This window comes from Uncinocarpus reesii, genomic scaffold (assembly GCF_000003515.1).
Source record: "Uncinocarpus reesii 1704 scaffold_1 genomic scaffold, whole genome shotgun sequence".
In the NCBI taxonomy this organism is placed as follows: Eukaryota; Fungi; Ascomycota; class Eurotiomycetes; order Onygenales; family Onygenaceae; genus Uncinocarpus; species Uncinocarpus reesii.
This window is the reverse complement of record NW_003052500.1, coordinates 4,508,340-4,521,614: the sequence shown is the minus strand read 5'-3', so window position 1 is coordinate 4,521,614 and position 13,275 is coordinate 4,508,340. Positions and strand designations below refer to the sequence as shown.

The 13,275-nt window shown below is 48.5% G+C and overlaps 5 protein-coding genes across 5 annotated transcripts; 3 read left to right on the top strand and 2 right to left on the bottom strand.

The window, feature by feature from the left end:
- Positions 1-1,254: 1,254 nt before the first annotated feature.
- UREG_01740 (uncharacterized protein) lies at positions 1,255-4,214 on the top strand (the record flags this gene model as incomplete). The annotated part of the gene is made up of 3 exons (XM_002542178.1): positions 1,255-1,294; positions 1,386-1,529; positions 1,585-4,214. The coding sequence occupies 3 exons, from the start codon at positions 1,255-1,257 to the stop codon at positions 4,212-4,214; spliced, it is 2,814 nt and encodes a 937-aa protein (XP_002542224.1).
- A 1,477-nt stretch (positions 4,215-5,691) lies between these two features.
- On the top strand, positions 5,692-7,632 carry UREG_01739 (uncharacterized protein; the record flags this gene model as incomplete). The annotated part of the gene is made up of 1 exon (XM_002542177.1): positions 5,692-7,632. One exon carries the CDS (start codon positions 5,692-5,694, stop codon positions 7,630-7,632), a length of 1,941 nt encoding a protein of 646 aa, XP_002542223.1.
- A 461-nt stretch (positions 7,633-8,093) lies between these two features.
- UREG_01738 (60S ribosomal protein L23) lies at positions 8,094-8,586 on the bottom strand (the record flags this gene model as incomplete). Its single annotated transcript, XM_002542176.1, has 2 exons — positions 8,094-8,264; positions 8,350-8,586. 2 exons carry the CDS (start codon positions 8,584-8,586, stop codon positions 8,094-8,096), a joined length of 408 nt encoding a protein of 135 aa, XP_002542222.1.
- A 972-nt stretch (positions 8,587-9,558) lies between these two features.
- Positions 9,559-11,641, bottom strand: UREG_01737 (histone deacetylase RPD3; the record flags this gene model as incomplete). The annotated part of the gene is made up of 4 exons (XM_002542175.1): positions 9,559-10,416; positions 10,465-11,006; positions 11,060-11,360; positions 11,450-11,641. 4 exons carry the CDS (start codon positions 11,639-11,641, stop codon positions 9,559-9,561), a joined length of 1,893 nt encoding a protein of 630 aa, XP_002542221.1.
- A 614-nt stretch (positions 11,642-12,255) lies between these two features.
- Positions 12,256-13,248, top strand: UREG_01736 (26S proteasome regulatory subunit rpn11; the record flags this gene model as incomplete). Its single annotated transcript, XM_002542174.1, has 3 exons — positions 12,256-12,324; positions 12,393-12,646; positions 12,708-13,248. The coding sequence occupies 3 exons, from the start codon at positions 12,256-12,258 to the stop codon at positions 13,246-13,248; spliced, it is 864 nt and encodes a 287-aa protein (XP_002542220.1).
- Positions 13,249-13,275: the final 27 nt, after the last annotated feature.

The following is a 13,275-nucleotide window of genomic DNA, read 5'->3' as shown; positions in this document are numbered from 1 at the left end:
GTACGTTTTCAAGCGAAAATCAAGGACCTAGAACGGATTGCTGGGCTCCGTTAGCAAGATCCTGTTAATCTGGTGAAGGAACTATATAACAATAATCAAGGGCGTGAGACAGGCGTGAGACGCGTTTCGGGTAGCCTGAAAGATGGCACTCACAGGAACTAGTTCAATCCATAACGGGTTGCCTGCGGAAGACAAGAAGAACACAAGACACTGGTTTATTGATGGATATCCTCTTGCATGAGTTCTTCAAAGTCTTCAACTTGCTATTTTCAGCTTGCCACAGGGGGAAGTCCTTGGTTTGGAACCCGTGGAACAGACTAGTGAACTATCCACCTCGGCGAGTTGAGTAAGGGTTAGCCCTGTCAATTGATGCTAGCTCAGTGGTTCAAGCAGTGCATCTTGCAAAAAGCAAAGTCATGTTTTTGGCAGCTGAGCAAAAGCAACTGCCGCTTGGGAACAGGTGAGGTTCTGGTTCAGTGAAGCAGGTCGTTGAATCTCGTCTAAGCGAGCGTCAAATCCGCCCTCCGCATTGGCTGGCCTCAAATACCCTAGTAAGCGTCTGGCATCGGCGCTAAGAAGACGCCAGTCCCCGATAGTGGGGTAAGTGGCGCTAAAACACATTACATAAGACAGCTGGGCTGACATAATCCTCCGCATCGCTGACCTCGTGTCGTCCCACGTTGCTCTCGCCCTCAATATCCATTTCTCACAATCGCAATTCACGGTGCTTTTGTCTCTCTTTGTTTCTCGTGCTTTTTGCTGTGCAATTGTCCTATCCTGCCTCTACTCGTCGCTAAATCCTTCCGTGTTGAATCGGATCTGAGCTCGATCCTTGAGCTCACCCCGTGCAATCCCGGCTGCCTGCACGCGGATTCGAAGCGCAGCTGCACTTGATTGATTGCAACGGGCTTTTTAGTTGTCACGTTTACTGTGAATTTTACGTGCCTCTTCACTTCGTTGCGATTTCGTCACTCCCACTCTGAGTACCTTTACCGCCAGAAGCCTTCCGATTTCGGAGTAATTGCAGCCATCAGTCTGAGCCCGTCTGGGTTCTGACTTATATGGTGAACTCAACACAGTATATCTCTGTCGGCGCGTGTGCACATACGAATTCTGGCATCTCGACTGCGTTCATACTTCGCTGCTGCCCGTTCGTTTTCGATATGTGCTTGACGTGACGCTTCTTGGTGTTCCCGAAAGATATCAATTCAAGATTGCGGTTTCGGCAGCAAGGCTACTCACCTCGAATCAATTATGGCTTTATCTACGGAGGCTATGCGTGGATTTCGAATTGGTGATATACTTCTAGTTATCCGTCAGTACTGTCCCAGATCTCCTTTTTTTTGAGATTCCATCGTTTGTGCTGATAGTAACGCTGAGTGTAGATAACTTCGATGCTCGCGGAGCAGATGAATTGACCCTCCGACGAGGCGATAAAGTGGAGTTATTGGAATTAGATGAAGGGTTTGGCGATGGCTGGTATCTCGGCCGGCACGTCGGTGAGAGTCAAACGGGCCTTTTTCCTGGAGGTATGTTATCTTCGGTCTCCTCTGGTGTATCGACTCTAATAGGTGGCGAATGCAGTATACACCACGATTATGCCCAAAATCGGCGTTAAAAACGCAAATAACTCGAACCCGCCCGATGCCGTTTCAGGAGGTGCATCCGGACTGCAAGACCATACGGAGGGCGAACAGGAATCCGTGTCCCCTATTTCAAATGACGATACTACCCCGCAGCAATCAAGGCATGCCAGTGCAGCTGATTTCGAACACCCCATTTTGACAGAAACTGAAAGTGGGACGGAGTCTCACCCAGTTCAAACGTTATCGAGGCATTCATCGGCCACAAGTACTTCAAGAGCCCCTGAGATTCAAAGGTCCATCAGTGAGACCATCGCTACGCATCTTAACGGCGAAGACAGTCCGGTTCTGAATGAGACTTTGAGTGTGATTGACGAACACATAACCAATTTTAGTACCCCCCGGCAGAGCGTCGTTGCCCATGATCATCATCGAGGCACTAATGATTCTAGCAGTGAATACAGTAGCCATGCAGGTAATCGTCTCTCCTATATTCACGGCGTTGAAACAGATGAAGAAGAGGAACGGCGATTCACTGAGGCGGACGTCAGGCGCTGGAGCCATGAGCAAGTCGCTGAACACCTTGTCGAACTTGGAGTAGACCCGAGACATTGCAAGATATTCAAAGAGCAGGAAATAACAGGGGATGTTCTTCTCGAGATGGATCAAGAATTCATATACATGAAAGATTTCGATTTTGGAGTCATGGGTCGACGCCTTAGAACCTGGCATCTTATCAAGGCATTCCAAGAAGAGGTCAAGGGCATTGCACATCCTAGAACGTCGACGTCTACATATTCTGGACGTCCAACTTCCTCCGCCGAATATGATCGTTCTCAAAGCCGTTCTGGAACTGCGTCTTCTTTCCTTCCGCGGATTCCTAGTGTCAGTGAAGCGCATGGCCCGGTAACCAGACAGTCCAGAGGGTCTACTTTTTCAAGCTACCATGGAAGAGCTGCACCCTCTCCCGTGCCACCTCCCGGATTTAACCGCCCGAGAACTCGCGATAGCGCGTCCAGGCCATCTCCAGATCTCATTCGGCGAAGCAATTATCATCGCCGCCATTCTTCCATAGACGAAGCCTCCAGGCCCTCTGCGCACGCCATGAAACCCCTATCAGCTGTGCCGTCCAAGATGTCCACTCTACCCCACGAAAAGAAATCGTCGTTAGACCGAGGTTGGACGATAAAAGCTGTAACGGACACCCGGCCGGGGACTGCGCTGGGGACTACTACTGTTCAAAGCCAGAGTCACACAAATGGAAATAGTCACACAGCTGTGTCTGAAGGAGTTTCCACTGATGATTCTCCAGATTTAGACCGAGGTTACTTTTCTGGTGGTGAAATTGACGCTAGAAGGTCACGTAACGTGTTGCGAAAAAGGGATTCGAGCGGCCGTAGCCTAAGTCAATCAAGGCAGACAGGCGCTGCAGACGATGTTAAAGCGCGAAGTAGTAAGCGCCACTCCAGATTCAGCAGTGTTGACTCTTTCAAGGAGTTCGCCCCATACTTTTCCACTTTTGGCAAACTAAATCATTCTGGGGCCACTTCCGCAGAAACAAAACAGCGTCGAGAACTTGTTGATGACGATTCTCATTCACCAACAGTCACCAACTTAGAGGAGGCTAATAGCTCAAGTGGCGGGTTCTTTACTTCTCTCTCATCTTTGCACTCAAAACCCCATGACGAACATTTAGGTCGCTCTTCGCCTTCCCATGGCAAAAATGCAACACCTAAATTTCGCCGGACTATTGGCTTACGTGCGATTTCGGACGCCGTGACGGGCAGCGAGAAAGCTCAGTTGGGCTCAACATCACCCTCGCCTATAAAAGACTTTTCAAAGTCTCCTGATCGGACGAACTCTACTACTCCGTCGGCCACATCTAAAAGCTTTGATATGGAGGGGACAGATACCTCATCGAAGCTTTCGGAAGGAGGTCTAACTTTGGCACTTGCGTCTAAGACTCCTTCTCAACGAACCAAATCAAAGAGAGATACAAGTGCGTATGTACGAGGTTTAGAGAAGAAATCTCCCCAAGAGCAGATGGTAGGCTGTGACTATTATGGGTGGATGAAAAAGAAATCATCAAACTTGATGACTACCTGGAAGCCTCGATTGTTTGTTTTACGTGGCCGACGATTGTCGTATTACTATTCGGAAAATGATACCGAAGAGAGAGGCCTTATTGACATCTCGTCTCACCGCGTTTTCCGTGCAGATCATGACACAATAACTTCCCTCCATGCTGCTATCACTGGGGCCAAGGCGTCACCCACCTCTCCTACCAACTCCAACGGCTCTCAACCCATGTCTCCTGACTCGGACCAAACGCCAGAGACCAGCCGACCGAAAACTAGCTCCGGTGATCAGCCATTTATATTTAAACTCGTCCCGCCAAAGGCCGGATTGTCCCGTGCCGTGCAGTTCACAAAACCAGCAGTGCATTATTTCCAGGTTGACAATATTCAACAAGGTCGCTCTTGGATGGCAGCAATTATGAAAGCCACAATCGAACGTGATCTCAACCTACCCGTGAAAACCACAAACAAGCAAAAGACGGTCAGTTTGAGGGCAGGCTCGCCAGATGAATCAGCGTCCGCCGGCATTGATGAACCGACAAAGCAGAGATGATCTGAAAATAGTATTACAGGAGAGCGATACCGTGTCAAATAGCGAGGCTAGACCTGTATCCGAAACTGTCGAACATTCGAATACAGTGGAATCCACTGAGACAACAACCAATTCTTTATACCCGGAGGCAACTCCATCGCGTTCCAATTCTACTTGACACTCAAATTTGTTAATATGCTATTGATTTGCAAATTTATTCTTCAGCCCTTTTTACCCTTCTATTTATTGCGTTTACTCCTTTTTCTTTGATTCTCCGACTTTTCCTTCGTTATGGGTAAGCCGGCGTTCGACCCCTTTACCGAATGTCTTGTGGGACTGAGATATACCATATTTCCTCAAAACTGTTCTAAGCTTAAATGATGTATGGGTCAGGGAAGGTTATCGTTTGAAATACCCTCTCGGAATATGAAAGAATGTCTATGTTCATGGCGTACATAGGCCAGATTGTTGTTCTCTTTTTCCGGGTTGATACGTATATCAGTTTAATGCTCCATATTTCTTTGACAGTTGTTGCTTTTGTACTGAGTGGCTGGATCATTATGACCTTACAATGTATGATATTTAATAATTATTGCTAACTTGATAGATATCTGTATTCTACTATGGGACCTACAATTGGAAAATCATTGGCAAAGAAACCGGCAGCGGATAATCTATGGAAAACACGAACCATGCAAACCTCTGGTTTGAATTGGAGCCGACAACCTTGCATTGAGCCCTCTATCCCATGAAAAGTATGGCACCCCAGTGTCCACAATGCAGTCACTAGAGAACATGCTGGCAGTACCAAGATGAGACTCCCAAGTGCTCAAATTTCTTTCCAATGATAACTTTTTCGGTACGTAGATATTTCTTTACTACTGTAAGGTTCGACTTCATCTTTTAACTTCTTTTCCGAACTTGAGTATTGCTTCTCAAGCTTCTCCTTTTCAGATTTCAGATAGTCGGGCTATTGATAGGTCCATGCCCCGGAACTGAACTCGCTGATGTCTTTCGCGACATCTATAACAATGATGGTGTTAATCTACTATTTCATGACAAAGCATGTATTGCGCTTCATACCGCGTCGCTTGAGTCTCTAGCCACAAAACGGGGCCCAGTTCTAATGGGCCGGAAACGGTCTACCACGTTTTTCAACTGCTATCAAGTTCTCAGAACCTGTATGGGTCGTTTCAGCTTTCAAGATTCGAGTGGGATTATCCGGATAAAAGAACACCATTCCAGCCAGACCACTGGCAAGATATTTTCCATCTGCTGGGTAATGCAGAGCCCGGTAGTAACGAACACCATCAGGGCCTATCTCTGGGGCGGTAGGCCGAAGCATGGTGACTATGAATGATTAGTGTGTGGCGAGGGATGTGTTTGGCTAGCAAAGTGAGAAGTACAACTTGAAGGAGAGGCTTATGAGATATGTGGTTTTCAATAGTTAGCCAGGAGCGCGTAATTAGCTTTTCATCTTTGGGAAGGGTCGACAGCTATGGGATGCCGTACCGTACAAAAGTCTCAGCACACGGAGCCCCTGAAACGCAGGAATTCGCGCTTTGGAGCCAGCAAAACAACTCCGGCACACTGCCTTTGCAGCGTCCATGCCTTTAGCTCTATGTTACTCCGCTATCTGCTGCAACGGATCCTCTCCGTTCTGCTACCAATATCAATAGCGTCTCTCGCTTACCTGTATCTGTACCCCATATTCCATGGCTGCGCATTTCCCGTTCCCAACCCTCGACTTTCCGGCTCCGTTCCCAAGTCGACCGCGCTCGTGAACACTCTAAAAGAGCATCTCGGCTACGTATACGACGATGGCGGCAGCAGCCGTGATCGACATGATGATACTGCGAAACGCATAATTCCTCCGGCGCCGTTTCGATTTCTCGTTCTCGCCGATCCACAGATTGAAGGCGACAGTTCTCTTCCGCGCCCGAATGATGGGTTCACAGACCGGCTGGGAAGACACTGGGCGAGAGTCGTTAATGCGACGACATGGGATGAACGTGTTCTTGCGTTTACGAGAGGTGCGCGAAATGTGGTCATGACGGATGGCCCGCGGACCCTGGACGCAGCGCGCAAACGGCTGGATTTATTTGGGAATGATTACTACCTTGCCCATATTTATCGGACGCTGCACTGGTGGACAAAACCGACGCATGTTACGGTTCTAGGGGATTTGATCGGGAGTCAGTGGGTGTCGGATGCCGAGTTTAAGGCGCGGACAGGACGATTTTGGGGTCGGGTATTCAAGAAAGGCACCAGGGTTGCTGATGAGATTACTATTACAGGGTCAGATAAGTATGGTGCCGGTCCCGAAGTGATAGAGAGGCTCGAAGCCTCCCAGCCCAATGAGGAACCGATTTGGTCGAATCGGATTATCAATCTTGCTGGGAATCACGATATTGGATACGCCGGAGATATCACCGAGAAACGCATCGAGCGTTTCGAAAAGGCGTTTGGGAGGCACAACTGGGACATGAGATTCGAGTACCCGCTTCCTACGGCAAATCATTCCTCTGACAACGGACAACGCCCACCGTCTCTGCATCTTATTGTGCTTGATAGCCTTCTGCTTGACACCCCGGCTTTGACTCAGTCGCTGCAGGACAAAACTTATACCTTTTTGAATGAGCTAATCTCCTACCGTTCTCGCCCGGTCGAGGAATCAAACTCCTTCACACTCCTTCTCACCCATTTGCCGCTTCATAAAAAAGCAGGCATCTGCACCGACGCTCCACATTTTAGCTTTTTTGCCAAAGACGACGAGAAGCCAATTGAAGGCAAGTTGAGATTTCAAAAAGGAGGATTGCGCGAACAGAATCATATTAGTGACCACCTCAGTCACGCGGGCATTTTGCAAGGCATTTTTGGCATGAGTGGAAATTCTAACGCTCCTGCTAATGGCAAAGGGAGAAAGGGATTGATCCTGACGGGCCACGATCATACCGGCTGCGATGTCATTCATTTCGTCAATCGCACACTAGACAAGGTGGAAAGCCAGGCCGATGAGGGAGCCCCAAGCTGGTCGTGGGGCGCGCGACGGTATCAGCCAGAAGCCGATGGTGGTCAAAACTTGCCTTCTACTCCTTCCATCAGAGAAGTGACCCTCCGTTCCATGATGGGTGAATTCGGTGGGAATGCTGGCCTTTTATCGATCTGGTTCGATTCAGATCCCTCAGTCATGGAGTGGAAATATGACCTTGTCAATTGTCAAATGGGCGTGCAGCATGTTTGGTGGGCTGTGCATATCCTTACTTTTGTCTCATTGAGTATATTTGTCGTTTGGCTGATTTTGTGTCTGGTCGATGCGCTCTATCCCTCATCGGGGACGGGGGTTACCGCAAAGAACAATCCAATCCTCAGGCCTATGACACGGAAGCCAACGAATGTAGGCGGGTTATCCAAGGATGTCCAACACAAAGGGCGGTGATATAAAGGCTGGTACGAGCTACTTGGGTATATATATAATTGGTATATATTTTGATGAGGTCGATGTAATTTTGACAATTGGGTTCATTCTTTTGAGATGTCTGGTTGATTGTCAGAATCTGCCTTGCTTGTGTTGTTTGCAGAGAAATATATGTTATCTTCTCCCAAATAGATCTGTAATTGGGGGGCCGACTGCTCATCGTTGTTGACAAAAGCTGCTACGAAAACAGCTGTAGCCTTGCAAAGTAGCTGAGAGCAGGATGCTAACATGCTAGCCACAACTTTGTCTTCTGGCGCTTTTGTCCATCCATTCGTGTACTGGGGCAATTGACCAACGCAACAGCATAAATCACCAGGACCGAGAGAAATTGGGAATTTGGAAATTGAATTTGCGTATCACATTAAAATAAAACGCCTAGAATTTGCGCATTCATAGTTTTGTTTCGACAATCCCAATTTACATCACCACACCGGAGTTACTTGCGATACGCTAGAGGAAGGGCGAGTTAGATAGAATCCCGCAAACCATGAATTCAACAGAGAGTTGCTGCTTACCGGCCACAGCTCTGCAGCTTCCTTTCCAACAGGACCCGTGATAGCTGAACCCTTCATCTCACCCTTGGCGTTGACAATCTGCAATGACATTATTCAGTATAACCCCAATCGTTTACTATGCCGAAAAGTCTCGAGGCTGCGGCCATTTGCAAGAAGTACTCACCACACCAGCGTTATCCTCGAAGTAAAGGTAGATACCGTCGGGACGTCTCCAGGGCTTGCTCTGTCTGACAACAACCGCGGGCATGACCTTCTTTCTCAATTCCGGCTTTCCCTTCTTGACGGTGGCCATGACCATGTCACCAACACCGGCAGCTGGAAGACGGTTGAGACGTGCACCCCAAGCCTTGACGGAAATGATGTAAAGATTTCGGGCACCGGAGTTATCGCAGCAATTCATCACGGCGCCACTATTCGCAGAGAAAGCTAGTAATTAGTTGCTGAACTGCCACCCGAATCTTCATAATGACCATAAAACGCCCCCGTTCTTTGTGATTCACGCGACTATGCATCTCCTTGGAGGGGAAAACGGGGAAATCTCGTGGAAAAAACGTACACTGGCAAACCGAGAGTCATCTTGAGCTTGTTGCCGGCGGCACCGCCACGACTATATTATTCGACAAAAGTCAGCGAGTTTTGATTCCAATCCATCCCTTCCTCAATCTTGACAGTCCAATTGCCAGTTTCCGCAACATTCCCTCTTCTCCAACAGGAACCGTAGTCTCCTCTTCAAAAAAGCAAGCTGGGGAACCACAATTCTCACCCTCTCTTCGACATCTTCGCAAGGTATTAACTGGGCGACCAAACACAACGGGAGGATACGGTCCGAAAGGTATCGCTGGCAAACTGGCGAGGTCGCTGTTGTCGAGGAGCGCGGATGTCGGCTTCGATTTCTCTCGTTGTCGTCGATATTCAATTTCCTCTTCTTCGCTTAGTGTGGGCTTCAAAATCTTGGCGTTCTTTGAAAAGGTCACGGGACCGCAGCTACCACGTGACTAGCCCTAAGCCCTAATCGCGAGGCTGACGTCAACAGCCCGAGAAAACCTTAGGGGTTGCAACAGGAGAAGAAGTTGTGGCTCGACATGCAATAAGGATAATGTTTTACATTGCCCGAAAGTAATCAGAATATTACGGAGGACTCTGAAAAAACAGCTACATAAGTAAAATCATAGATGAAGAGATACTACAAAATATGAGAGGGAAACGCGTTGCTGAAAGTTAATTCCTGCCACTCCAGCCGCTTTTCCACGCCTTGCTCAACCTCCAGATCAGAAATCCCAGATTATTCTCCAAGCGCCAGACCGTAAAAACCAATGCTACATGAATATCTGTTTAGGGTAGCGCCATGGGTTCGCCAAGGAAGGCACATTCGTTACTCAGCATTTGTCGAGGGCTCTTCAGTCCTTGCAGGCGGAGTCGCGTGTGATAGGTTCGAATCTTCTGGTTGTGGTGATTTTGGTGGTGTTGCTACCAAGGCCTCACCGGCCGCCGTCGGTGGCTCGGACGGTTCTTGTGTGGGGGTGACATCTTCCATGGTGGTATCCATCATGGTATTCCCAACCCCATTCGGCTGTAACGATTCCTGTCTTGACGCTGGTGGTGATGCCACTGGCCCCTTTTCTTCAAGTTCAGCAGTAGCAGTTGTAGGCAGGTCTACCACAGATGTGTCTTCTGTGTCCATCCTTGACTCAGATCGGGTTGACGGCTCTGCGGTAGGGGTCGGCGACCGTTTGTCTTGCACATCGGTGTCTGCTACATCTTCCATTTTCTCATCTAGGATCCCATCGTCATCCGCAACCGAAGATGCATCTCGTGGCGTAGCAACACCGCTGTTGATTCCAGATTCAGGCTCCAAGTTCTCGTAGCTGACTTGATTACGCCTTTTGATGCCATTAGGCTGGCGGCGAACGCCATTCGCGGCTGCAAGTTCTTCGTCTTCGCTCTCACTGAGTTCACCGTCTTTCTCAATGTACTGATCGAATCGCCGTTTCGTGAATCTCTTATCCTTGTTTTCATCCTCATCCAAATCATCGAGGATCGCATCAGCTTCGTCATCCATACCGTCGACCAAGGCGTCACGGGGAACATCGGTCATTTGCACGGAAGGTGCATGAGCCGAACGCTTGAGATTCTCAATGACTTGGGTTCGAATCCTGTCGATATACTCTCTCGAGTTGTTGTTGTCCATGTTCGAAGGGCGGACATCCAGTTCGTAATCAGGTGAAAAATACTTCAAAGGCGTTAGTATGTATAGTCACTAAAGAAGTATGTATCTCACCTCATAGTAATCATTGTATGGCAACTCTGTAGGCAGTTGATCCCCGACAAGAAGTCCGGTTTCAAACGACCACGTCCGGGCAACGTTCCTCATCGTGTAACCGCCACCCCCTAGAATCATTGTGGGAAGGCCAAAGCCTTTGACGTACTTCACGCAATTGGCGTGACCTCGCATACTCAAATTGAAGCAACCAAGACGGTCACCAGATAAACTATCACCTCCGCACTGAAGGACAACAGCCTCAGGGCGATACCATTCCATGACATTCTTGATAACTGGTTCAAAAATACCTTTGTATGAGATGTCATCGATGCCATCGCGAAGAGGAACGTTCACCGCATAATATCTACCGGCACCTACGCCAATATCGCGAAGCTCTCCAGTGCCAGGGAAGTACTCGCCGTACTTGTGAAATGAAACGGTCATCACACGGTCGGTCGTGTAGAACGCTTCTTCAACGCCATCTCCATGGTGTACATCAATATCAATATAAAGTACGCGCTGTTTAAACCGAAGGAGCTCGAGAATTCCCAGGACGATGTCTTCAACAGTATGTCAATAAGGGGATTGTACACAAAAGCGAGAGATAGCTTACCGTTAACGTAGCAAAAGCCGCTTGCTTCGCTCTTTTTCGCGTGATGTAAGCCACCAGCCCAGTTGACAGCAATATCGCATTTTCCCCTATTGAGACGTGCAGCCCCCTCCATGGAGCCACCCGCACTAATTCCGCAAAACTCGAAAAGTCCATCAAACACGGGACAGTCATCGCCGACGTTATAACGTTGCTGTTCCTTTTGAAAGCCCTCCATGTTATCAGGAGTAACCTTTGACAGGAAATCGATATATTCATCAGTGTGAAACTGGGTCATTTCAAGCCGGGTGGCAGGTTTAGCGCGCTGAAGGGTATCGTCAGCAAAGATTTGTAAAATAATACTTGGACTTGAAAAGAGAGTCATGGCTAAAAGGCAATGCGTGGTTCACCTACATAGATCTCCATCTTCTTGTACAAGCCATAATTCATCACCAAACTATGGGTCATTCGGATCCGATGGGGTTTCATAGGATGCCCCGCGACGTAAGCATAATTACCAACATCAGAGTCGTAGAAGTATGCAACTCGTTTCTTCTCCGCTGCACCATTCGTCATGGACAGATCAATGGGGCCGAGGCCAGCCATGACTGTAATCTGTCGAATATGGGTACTATCAAATTGGGAAGGGTTTAAAGATGGAGCAGCGGTTGTGGAGGGAAAGTGAGAACCAGGCCCAGAGGCAAGCTGCGAGAATCGGATGTTAAGATGATAAGAGCAAGCCGGGGCATGCGGTGGGTGATAGGCTGGAGATGAAGAGAATTCGGTGTCAGGAGGAGGAGGAACAAAGAATGAGTTCAGGATGATTTCATGGGGGGACGAGCACAAAGTCCGCAGCCTCGCGCTGATTGGCTGAAGAGCACCTGACCGACGGGGCACCAGGTTAGAGTTTACGGTGGATGACTAACATAAGCCCTGTGCTGATTGGTCAGGCTGCCAGCTCCTCTTTACGTAACCAAGACAGGTCAACCAGGGCGCCTTCAGTCAGCTTTGTGCTTGAGCAATTCGGACAGTGACAACGAGAGTTGAGCCATCTCTAACGTGAAAAGCGAAAGCCTCCGTTTAACTATACTCCCTATACTCTCTGCAGCTCTTACCGTGTCGGCCCTTTCAACGATCCTTGACCTATTCTTTCTTGCGCAGCTCCGACTCGGGCATTGCGTCCAGCCCATTCATAGTTCCAGCCAGACAAGGTAGTCAGGATGGAGCGTCTAAATCGAATGCTGCAAGCTGCCCAGGGGATGGGCATGAATAATGTTTCTCCCAGTGGAGTGAGTTCATTGCCTTTCCGCTCCTAGCTAGGTGTCGAATGCTTCAGCTGACACAAAGGTCTTCCCAGGATACCCCCAATTTGATCGATAACTCAGAAACCGTTCACATTTCTTCTCTCGCGCTACTAAAAATGTTACGGCACGGTCGTGCCGGTGTACCAATGGAAGTGATGGGCCTGATGTTGGGTGATTTTGTGGACGAATATACGGTTCGAGTTGTCGATGTATTCGCTATGCCGCAGAGTGGTACCGGAGTCAGTGTTGAAGCGGTCGATCCTGTATTTCAGACAAATATGATGGACATGCTCCGACAAACAGGACGGTTCGTTGGCGATGACTGAATATGGTGCATCGACAAGAATGCCCGCTAACCTACTTTTTAGACCGGAAACTGTAGTCGGATGGTATCATTCTCATCCTGGCTTCGGTTGCTGGCTCTCCTCGGTCGACATCAACACTCAACAATCTTTCGAGCAACTCACGCCGCGTGCCGTCGCCGTTGTCGTTGATCCAATCCAGTCAGTTAAAGGAAAAGTTGTCATCGATGCATTCCGGTTGATCGCGCCACAAACTCTTGTGATGGGCCAAGAACCGCGCCAGACCACATCTAACTTGGGACATCTCAACAAGCCCTCAATTCAAGCTCTTATTCATGGCTTAAACCGACACTACTATAGCATTGCTATCAACTATCGGAAGACCGGATTGGAAGAGAATATGTTGATGAATTTACACAAGCACGTTTGGACGGACGCGTTGCAGATGAAAAATTTCCGTGAGGATAGAGAACAAAATGTTGAACGGTTACAGAAGCTGGTTGGCCTCGCAGAAGGTTATGAAAAACGCGTAAAGGAAGAAACGGAGCTTACTAAAGACCAGTTGAAGACTCGATATGTTGGAAAGGTGGACCCAAAGAAAGCGTAAGTACTCCCGATTCCTTAAAGTCCAAAC